The sequence below is a fragment of the Thamnophis sirtalis genome, unplaced genomic scaffold (genome assembly GCF_051295495.1).
Source record: "Thamnophis sirtalis isolate CommonGarterSnake01/CBP01778 unplaced genomic scaffold, rThaSir2_p1.2 scaffold_4, whole genome shotgun sequence".
NCBI lineage: Eukaryota > Metazoa > Chordata > Lepidosauria > Squamata > Natricidae > Thamnophis > Thamnophis sirtalis.
The window spans coordinates 123939904-123951192 of NW_028261384.1; the positions used below are offsets into that span (position 1 = coordinate 123939904).

At 37.3% G+C, this 11289-nt stretch overlaps 1 protein-coding gene across 1 annotated transcript; it reads left to right on the plus strand.

Moving 5' to 3' along the window:
• Nucleotides 1–1843: 1843 nt before the first annotated feature.
• On the plus strand, nucleotides 1844–2791 carry LOC106544147 (olfactory receptor 10A4-like). The gene has a single exon (XM_014060324.2). The coding sequence runs from the start codon at nucleotides 1847–1849 to the stop codon at nucleotides 2789–2791; it is 945 nt and encodes a 314-aa protein (XP_013915799.2). The 5' UTR covers nucleotides 1844–1846.
• The last annotated feature ends 8498 nt before the right edge of the window (nucleotides 2792–11289 follow it).

An 11289-nucleotide genomic window follows, 5' to 3' on the forward strand; every position in this document is an offset into this window, starting at 1 on the left:
TGCAATGGGATCCATAACCCCCCCCCTCTCTCTCTCTCTCACTCACTCACACACACACACACACACACACACACAGTCATACACACTTTTCTCCCTTCCCAACTCTCTCATAGCTTCCTCCCAATTTAATTCCAAATTATTGGGCAAACCATCTCCAACATTCCCACTGATCTCTTCTGTATAATTATTCCCTCTAATTTCCGACATCCTGTGTGTGGAAGAAGCAATGTCTTGTATTTTTAGTATTTTTTTTTTGTCAAGTTTTCCCTGTCAATTGCAACTTAGTGCACTACAATACAAGAATTTGAGTAAATTGCAAATAGATATACAATAGCAACATATCATGATATTTATGTATTTAATAAAATAATCGTACAAATAAATAAAATAAAATAAATCTTGTGCCTCATTCTCATCTTCTCTCAGCTATTGGTTGAGCAGGAGGATAACCGAGCAGAAAATAAATAACCACATTATATCTATTTTCAGTTATAATAATGTTGAAGTTAAATTTTTTATAACTGCATGGTACTTATGATACTTATTCTAACCCATGTCATTATTTATTAGTCTATTTATTCAAATTTCTAATGGACACTTTATATATGATTTGTCAATCAGGAAACTTAAATTGTAGTGACATTTACAGCATTTAGAAAAAAAAGTTAAACTTTGAATATGAAATTAAAATTATTAGGACAATTTCTTTTTTTAAAATCATTTTTATTTTATTTTGTAACATAAAAACTCCAATTTTAGTTCAACAATGTATTGTCTGTGTACATATTTTTTTAGGAAATAATAATGAAAATGTTGACAACAATATTCATAACATTGGTATTAGTTCTGTAATTATAATAGTAATCATTATTATGTTATCTGCTTGTCCATTTTAACTAACCTCCCTGGAATTCTCTACCTGACTGTTACATCCTCAAACCTCCACAGCTTCATCCTTAAACTGTCTACTGTGGACCTCACTCCAGTCCTAACAGATCCATAAAAGGGGCTTGCATAAGCGCACTAGCATGCCTATCATTCCTGTCCTTTAGTTCCCAATTATTTGTACTCATTTCCTTTATTCATGTCCATGTTTATGCTTATACCTGCTATCTTGTACATGTTTGACAAACAGACAAACAAACAAATAAATAAAAAGTTGTCATCTAATATTCTTTTACCAAATCCCCAGGATGAGTCCTTGTGCTTTTGTCATTAGACCTTGTTAGACTGGAGAAAAAGATCTCCAGTCTTTCGGGAATGCCCTCTGATATTCATTAATCAAATCCCCAGGATGAATCTTCAAGCTTCTGTCAGCAGATCTTGTTAAAGGAAAAAAAGTCTTTTATGTCTCTTTAGAATATCTGGTCCTCTGGGAGTCAAGTGATTCTATAGACTCCTTTACTCCTTTGATGTTGGCTGATCCGAAATGTCTGCAGAGAGGAAAAAATACTTCATTCTCCACAGAAAGAGTTACATGGAGAGTCACTTATGGCAAGCTGATATTCAAGTTCTAAAGCAAGGTCAATGCACTTTCCTTGGTTTTCATGTTTGGTGGGTTGGTTCTTCCTGTTCTACAACTCCATGAAAGGTTTTATTGATCCAATAATAGTAACAGAGTTGGAAGGGACATTGGAGGACGCCCAACCCCTTGCTCACACAGGGGACCTGTACTAGGGATTCGAACCACCAAATGCCAACCTTTCTGATCAACAAGCTCAGGGTCTAGTAGTGTAGTGTGGTGTAGTCATGTAGATTTCAAGGATAGCAAGTCTAGTTCATTCTTAAAAAATGCTATGAAGAATTATTTAATTCTGTATTTTCTCCTCTTCCTAAGGTTTTGATAATGAAGAAAGAGAACTGGACCTGTTTGACCGAAATTGTCCTGCTCGGCTTCTCAGATTTTCAGTCTATGCGAGAACTTCTGTTTTGCCTGGTTCTAACGTTCTACCTCATGGCTTTGATGGGCAATAGCTTGATTTTGATCCTCACCATTTTCAGTCCTACCCTTCACACCCCAATGTACTTCTTCCTCTGGAACTTGTCCTTTGTGGAAATTGGCTACACTTCTTCCATCAGCCCAAAGATGCTAGTGAACTTATTATCAGAAAAGCAAACTATATCCTTTTTGGGCTGTGGATGTCAAATGTGTTTCTTCATTCTCTTTGGTATTACCGAGTGTTGTCTTCTTTGTGTAATGGCATATGACCGCTACGTTGCCATTTGCCAACCCTTGCAATACCCATCTATCATGAACCTCAGGGAATGTGCTAAGCTTGCTGCTGCCTCGTGGACCATTGGGATATCGGTGGGTCTGGGGCAATCTATTTCAATCTTCACCCTTCCCTTCTGTGGGTCAAACAGAATCAGCCATTTCTTCTGTGACCTTATGCCTGTTCTGAGACTGGCTTCCACCAATATTTACAAAAATGAAGTGGCCATTGTCACAGTAACAGTTCTAGTTATTCTTGTACCCCTTTTGCTCATCCTTTTTTCCTACATCCTCATCATTTCCACTATTTTCACAATGCCACTGGCCAAGAACAGGCACAAAGCATTTTCTACTTGTTCTTCACATCTCACCGTAGTCTGCATTTTCTATGGAACCTGCATTGTTACCTACATTCATCCCAACTCAGAATATTCCATGGACAGTAGCCGATTCCTTGCCCTGCTCTACACAGTGGTGACCCCAAGTTTAAATCCCATCATTTACAGCTTGAGGAATAAAGAGATGAAAGTGGTTTTCAAGAAAGCCGTAGCAAGGAAACAGATCCTCTTTATGGGGTAATAGAAGTAGATCCATAAGTTTGATGTTTTCAACACAATGTAGTTGTCGTGCACATATTTCTAGAGTAGAATGGGCTCCAGGGAATACCAGTGGCAGATTTCACCCTTTACAAAAGAAGGATTCAGACAGATTTTTTTAAAACAAAGAGGGAGCCCTGAAAGATAACCTAGGTTTATTATTGTGATAGAATTCAAATAAAGGTTAATATAGCCCAATTTATTTAAAAAGAAAGCTGCTGGGTTGTTCTTAAAAGTATAAAGAAAATGAAGGAAAAAGGAAGGAGATAAAAGATGCCTTTAAGATATAAGTAGCAATCTGGGTGTGATTATGAAGCAGTGGGGAAGACTGCCAAGATAAGTTGTGGGTTTTTTTGAAAAACAAAACAAAACAAGAAGGCATTGTTCCATAAATTTCTGTGTGTAGCGAATTACAATATTTTTTCTTTCCCAGAACTCTTTTGAACTTGTGCTATCTTGTCTTCTCCAAGTTTACCATCATTTCTTGCCTTTGCAAAGTTTTATGCCTGAGCTGATAGTTATTCTGGAAAAGTGTTTTTGTAGATGAGATGATTGCATGATTTGAAATGACATGGTTGTGACAGTGCTTTATTTTTGCTAGAAAGATATATTTGGCTGAGCAGCTTCTAACTTGAGCTGCAGAAATACTACTTTACTACTTTCATTTGTGTTTGTACTTGTATTTATCAGTTTATCAAACATGTACAAGATAGCAGGTATAAATATAAACATGGATATGAATGAAATAAATGAATACAAATAAATGGACAGTAGAACAGGGATGGTAGGCATGCTGGAGCACTTATGCCTGCCCTCTTTATGGACTCTTAGAAATGGGGTGAGGTCCATGGTAGACATTGAAGAAGGGAAATCAAGGAACATCAGACAGTATTATTTAGCACTGTGAAGGTGTATATAAATCTACGTGCTATTGCTACATATACAGCTGAGCACTGAATTAAAAAATGTACCATATAGGAACTTTAGACTAATTCTGATTTTTTTCCAAATATTTGCTGAGATAGCGATCTTATTAGAATTGCAACAATAATAAACCATGCTCTTTCTTACCATCCATTTATGCATTGATATGAGATTAATGTTTTATTATCCTGTACTGAAATATTTCCTTTTCTCTTTCTTCACTAACAAACTTATTGTATCCCCGACTGAACATCTACAGATGGAGTAGTTATAGTTCGGATGACCTAACAATTTTGCAAGGAGGTGGCTAGTTAGGTCTCTGTTTCTGGCACTGAATGCAGAAATCCAAATCTTCCCCTCGATATTATCCAAATGGCATTCCAGAATAGATTGCAGCCATAGTAGCATTTCAGTAAGAACGTTGACAACGTATATGAGAATGGCAAAACATTTAACATAAAATTAGCCCCTTATCTAAACCAGATATTGAGGTATGTTCATTTCAGAGAGGTAGACCTTATGGTATCATGATTACAACCCTTTTATGTTTACATTCCATTGAAGATTTACTAATGATAATGGGAAGTATTGCCAGATTTTTTATTTTGTTTTTAAATTTTCTGGGTCATTTAGTTCTTTGGAGGGAGGAGCAGGTAACTCCTTAAATTTTGATCTGATAGAAATGGATGGAAAAGAATATTCTTCCCCTGGTCATTGAAAAGAAGCAATGGTCCCCATTTGCAGATTATGGGATGACAGAAGTCTTTTTCCTAAATCCGCTTCCCTGAAGATGTTCTTCCTCCTGATATGTTAGAAGAAACCATCATCAAGAGGTCACAAAGGTGCTTTTTCAAGAGGCAACTTGACTTTCTTTCCTTGAAGATTATTTTTCCCTTGAAGATGTTCCACTTCTCACCCAAGAAGCTTCTTCAGTTCTTGAGTTCTTCAGGGCTTCAGTCAGAATTGAAGAAGCTTTTTGGATGAGAAGTGAAACATCTTCAAGGAAAAACATGTTCAAGGAAACAAAGCCTAGTTGCCTCTTGAAGAAGCATCTTTGGGACAACTATGATCTAGGTGATTAAGAATCTCTACAGATATTTTTCAGAGGATTGGGCCTTCTGAGCATATGAGCCTAGATTCATATCGATTTATTTTATTGTGATTTGAATAATAGTCTGAAACCAGCCAGCTAAGTAATGTCTTTCCCTATGGAAGAATTTGTCTCAACTGGCTAATATGGTGCCCTCCAGTGGGGGGGGGGGGGTTAATTTTTTTATTACTGGTTCCATGGGCATGGCTTTGTAGGTGTGGCAGGAGAAGGATACTGCAAAATCCCCATTCCTTCCCCACCTCATTAACCTGCTTTCCAGCTCTGTTCTACTGTGCAGGACAACAAAAGAAGACTCAGCTGATCAGCTGTGACTCCAATCAGCTGTAACTCAGGAGGCAGTGAATAGATGGAGGCGGAGCCAGCCAGAGGTGGTATTTGCTGGTTCTCTAAACTATTCGAAATTTCCACTACTGGTTCACTAGAACCAGTTAGAACGGGCTATATACCACCTCTAGTCCCCTCTCTTTTAATGTTCAGAAGTGCCACCAGATCAGCAGTTCTTAACCTGTGGGTCGTGACCCCTTTGGGGGGTGTGTCGAATGATCCTTTTATAGGGGTCACCTAAGACCATCGGAAAACACATTTTCAATGGTCTTAGGAACCGAGACACCAATTTTATCGTTGGGGGTCACCACAACATGAGGGACTATATTAAAGGGTTGGCAGCGTTGGGAAGATTGAGAACCATTGCACTAGATGCTTCTTTTTCCTAAAACTTCCAAGGCAGAGTATCAGCTAAGTGAAGAATACTAAGCTCATTTTGAGCTTAATGGAAAGTTTGGGTGTTTGTTAATGAAATTTAGCTGTTATTCTTTCCATGCAGCCCAGATTTGAAATAGACTCCACCAGGTTGACTGAAATTCTACCACATTGATAGCAATATTCCAATATTTCAGGGGCTGTCACAGAGAGGAGAGGGCCAAGCTATTTTCTAAGGCACCTGAAGGCCAGACAAGGAATAATGGATGGAAACTAAACAAGGAGAGATTCAACCTAGAAATAAGGAGGAATTTTCTGAAAGCGAGAACAATTAACCAATGGAATAGAAGTTGCCTTTGGAAGTTTTGGGAGCTTCATCACTTGAGACTTTCAAGAAGAGATTGGGCTGCCGTTTGTTAGAAATGGTGTAGGGTCTCCTGCTTGAGCGGGGGGGGGGGAGGCTGGATTAGATAAACCATAAGGTCCCTTCCAACTCTGTTGGATCAGATTAATCTGTTAACCTGATGCAGGTTACAATAACAGAATCCTGAAAGCTTATTAACTGTTTTATTTCATTTTCCTTTTTCATTTTATACAATCACTTATATACTGTGCAATTAAAAAAAAGCAATCTTCTATTCCACTATAGAAAACCAACATAACACTTCATCCTCCACACACCCTTTCTTCTCCCCCTCCAACTTTCATTTCTCCCCTCCAGCATCCCCCTCTTCTACTTCCCCTCCCCCTCAGACATTCCTTTCTCCCCTTCCCTCCATCTCACCCTCCTTACATTCCCCTCTCACTCCCTCTCTACTCCTCCCTCTTCTTTCCCTCTACTCCTCGCTTCGGTGTATTTCTACTATTCATTAATCTATTCGATTTGTATTTTATACTAAAATTGAAAGAAAAAGAAAAAAAAGGGAAAATAAAAGGAAAAGAGAAAAAAAGAAAAAAAGAACAGCAGTATACAAGTGCATTCTTATTGTTTTGGAAATTGAGACTATATTCCCCCCTCCCCTCCTCCCCCCAGTAAACCCCCCCTCCCAAGCCCCCTTCCGACTTCCCAGATCCCATGCATAGTTTTTTATCAAACACAGTCTAGAGTATATTGAAACCAAATAGATTAAAAATTAAAAGATAAAAGATAAAGGGAAAAAAAAAGGAATAAAAAAAAAGAAAAAAAGAAAAAAAAGAAAAAAATCAATAAACTCTCTACATTGAGCTCAGCATCCCACCATTATTAAAACTTAAACAGTGTACATCATTCCTAATCTCAATTAATTTATTACTTGCAGGATTTCAAACTATATTGAAACCAAATAAGTTAATCAAATAGAATTCTACTCTAGCTAGGGGCCTTATCTCTTTGTCTAAATATCTGTCTATTTCCAAACCTTTAATTTGTCCCTTTTACCTCCTTCTCTAAAAAGCAGTTTAAACACATCTCAAATACTTCTCTCGGTTTCCTTTTCCAACTCTTCTCCTCCTACCTCACCCGTGTCCATATATATATTTTATTTTCATCCGTACTCCTCTCATATTTGCTCCACCTTCCTGCACACTCCCTGGATATATCCTTCCAGACATTATATTCCAATAACAGTTTATATAAAAATCAACTTACTTTCTGGCTCAAAATAAGCTCTAATTGAACCTTCACTACCCTCCCATCTACACCAGGCATCCCGACTCTATTCAATCTAAACCACAATCCAAGAACATCCCGATCTTCACCCTCCTCACCCTAGAAAATAAATCATAAACAATTTATATAAAAGTTCAGAGTTATCCATCAAGTCTTTTTTTAAGTCTCATACAATATATTTTCCGAGGAAATCAGCGTCACTTCTTTCAGCCTTAATGTCTCTTCATCGGTATACAACTATACCATTTTATACAAGACAGAAGTCACAAAGTATTATTCAAATTAAAATTAAGCAAATGTTTTGGAAGCATAACTAAATCCATGTTCTCTGCTCTTCTGCCCTTCCGGAGGGGGAAAACGATACCTCCCGCCTTGTAGTTGTGTGTTTTGTTGTTTCTCTTCTACTTCTCCTTGTCTTTCTCCAAGTCCGGGTAATTCAGGAAGTCTCGCCTTTAGGATCTTATAGTAAAAGTCTCGGGCTTCCCAAACAGAATTGAGGCGATGTTTTTGGTCATCAAGTGTAACTGTAATACCAAATGGCACCTCCCATCTGTACTGTATCTGATTATTTCTGAGTTCTTTAGTTAGAAAAGCATAGTCTCTCCTGGCTCTTAACATTTGGGGTGGTATTTCTTTGAAAACGATCAAGTCCTGTCCATCAATTCGCAGCCTGTTATTGTAAAACTCTTGTAGTATCGCGTTTCTAGATTCTCTTGTAGCAAAATATATAATTATATCTCTCGGAAGCTGTCTCTGTTTTGCTGCCCACGAATTATGGCGGTAAATTTTTTGGATCTGCCAATCAAAGTTGAGTCCCAGACTTCCCACCAAATGACTGAAAGCCTCAAAAAAGGTCTGCTTCAAATTCTCCTGTTCATTTTCACGCAGTCCCCTAACTCTTATTGCAAACACAGTCTTTTTATAATTTGTCATAACAAGTTGTCTTTCTGCGTTTTCAACTTCCTGTTGCAACATTTCAATTTTAGATGTCAGATTAGAATTAGCTTCTTCCAAAAGCTCCAGTTTATCTTCCATTCCTGCAATATAATCTGTCATTACAGTTATGACCCCGATCATATCCTGCTTTGTTTGAGCAATCTTGGCATCAGGCTTATCACATAATTCCGAAATAAGTTGCTTCATTTCCTCTCTAAATTCTTTAAGAGTTTCAAAAAGAAATTCTTTCGTTAACAAATCTACAGTAGAGGGCGTAGAAGGCAAAAGCTGCGGCTTTATAGCAATTGCTTGGGATGTATTGTTAAAAAAACGTTTAGACTGCTTTGATTTGGGAGCCATTATAAAAAGGAAACAAACAAAGTCTCTGCTCACCTTGATTTAAGATAAAATACTTTCAATAAACTTTTGGCAATTAGTAAAGAGAAGTCTTCAGGAAAACAGGGCTGATTAAATATATCATATATCAAATGCGGAAACTATAAAATCGCCATTTTGAAAAGCAGTTAGACAAAGGAGTTTTTTAATAAAATTGAAGCTGGTATTTTGAATAATAATAATAATAAAAAAGGGTTCTCAGGAATGGTCGCTGCTCGGATTGATTTTAAATAGCTTAGTTTTGTCCTGAGGGGGGGGGGGGGGCGACCTGCCTTGAGCTGAAAAAAAAACAGCTGAGAAGATCTGGCCGGAGTAAAAAAAACAAAACTCAGCTTTTGTTGAACCTCTTCTCCGTTCACAGCGAAAAACAAAAAGCTGTGAACTACAAAGAGGATTCTAACGACTGAGTTCCTCCCTGCTCCTTTCTTGCCTGAAAGGAGATATATCTATAGATCTTGTAGATATACAGACCAGAACTCTGAGGGCAGCTCCGTTGAGCCACCGGCGACAGCAGACCCCTCCCCCGGAAGCCCCAGAATTCTGAAAGCTTGACTCAGCCTGTTATACCTGAATGAATGAAGATGGAGTCAATTAGAGCTTCTTTCTTAGGATTTCCATGTTTCCTGGGATTAAAACATATTTTTGTTTCTGTAATCATGTCTGCCTCCTTTCTCTGAGGTCATGTCTCTGCCACTCTAATAAAAATATAGATGTTTTTGAAATATATTTTATGATATCATTTCTGAGAATCTTGGTTAGGTGGAGCAATCAGTAAATTTCTAGATCAATAAAACATTCATAAATGCTACTTCCAGTTGGATCCCCTGTGAACTATCCAGAATTCCTACTAGTATGTAATGCTATTACAGGAACACAACTATGCACTCTTCAAATTATAAAATCCAGGATGGATATGCTCATAATTTCAATTTCTTCATCCACCCAATCATACAAAATTGTAGGTGAATCACTACTTAACCCAACAATGTGAATATTTAACTATGAACAAACTGTATTATTTGAGATTCAAATTGTGTGAGCCAAAGGTGGCATTCAGCAGGTTCTGACCAGTTCTGGAGAACCTGTAGTGGAAATTTTGAGCAGTTCAGAGAACCGGTAAATATCACCTCTGACTGCCTCCCCCAATCTATTCTCTGCCTCCCGAGTCCCAGCTGATCAGGAGGAAATAGGGATTTTGCAGTAACCTTCCCCTGGAGTGGAGAGGGAATGGAGATTTTACAGTACCCTTCCCCTGCCATGCCCACTAAGCCATGGGCACAAATCCATGCCCACAGAACCAGTTGAATCCCACCAGTGGTGTGAGCATCAGGTGAAATGAAAGAAATGGAAAAGGAACTGAAATAAATTGGAATTTCTTCAACTCAGGAAAGAGGAGAGATATTAAAATTATCTCAAAGTTACAGAAATTGTAAATGAAAATATTCAGTATCTGAGATCACTGGGTTTCCTAATTCTGCTGTAGGGAGTGTATTACCCTGGGGCCGGGGTGTCTTCTGGTATTAATTTACCAGATTCCCAAGATCAATCTTTGAGTTTCTTTCATGAGACCTTGTTAGAGAAAAAGTCTTCAAATCTCTCTGGAATTTTGGAACTTCTAGGAGTCTGGAGGCTTCTTTAGACTTGTTAATGTCAGTTCCTATAAACAGCCTACATTATACATTTTTTCCCGAGGAGGGACTGCATAAAGACTCATTTTCAAGATCTTGAATTACCAATGAAAGTTACAGCATGTGCAGTGTTCCTTAAGAAGAAATATTCTATCTCTATAAAAATCATCAAAAAACCATTCATAAAGTAAGATTGATACTTCATAAATAAACAAGGTCAGGTTCAGTGGGATGGTTCCAGTGGGTATGCAACTTCATGAAAATAAGTTTCATTTTTTAATGATAGACTGAGAAATATTAAGAGAATTTTGTCACCAGCAGTAAGAAGTTCTTAATTCAAATCAGTAAAAATTGAGCTCATTCTTGTAATGGCCAGAATCTCTAAAATAATAAAGAATTAAATAGGCAAAGTTGTGTCACCTTGAAATTAAGGCTCTGCCTTAAACTCAAGAGGTCCATGTTTAAATTGTTGGCACTGAAAATTCTGACAAATCAGTTCTAAAAATATAGAGAATTATTGTGTGATTCATTAAAATGGTATAATTGCAAAAAAGTCTGAAGTACATTAAATTAGATGACCAGTCTCTAGTTTTCAAGAACTTGATCCAATTAACTACTTTTGATAAATGTGGATATAGAAAATAATTATTTAGTGTGAAAAGGGTATTGATTGTCAATAGCTGCTAAAACCAATAGTTGCACATCAACAAGTCATTGTTGACTCTAAATTGTCTGCGGGATGATCTGTCTATAACTTGGTCCTTCAGGTTTCCCAAGGATACACCTATTGGCACTTTAACTTTGTCCAAATAACTTGCCGATCGTCCTCCTCTTGTCTTTCCTCCCATCTTTTCTAGCAATAGAGCTTTTTCCAGGAACCCTGGTCTTTGCATAATATGTTCAAAGTGAAATAACTTGAGTGTGATGATTTGTGCTCTTTGTGAGAACTTTGTTTAATGATCCACTTGTTTATTTTCTTGGTATTCTTAATATTCTCAAGGTTTTTAAAAAAATAATGATGTTCAGACATTTAAATTAGTTTTTCCATTGTTATTCCTCAAGATTGAAATTACTGAAAACAAATGTAATTTTTATTTCACATTCATTTTGTGTTCTCAGGCTTCAGTCTCAACAATATT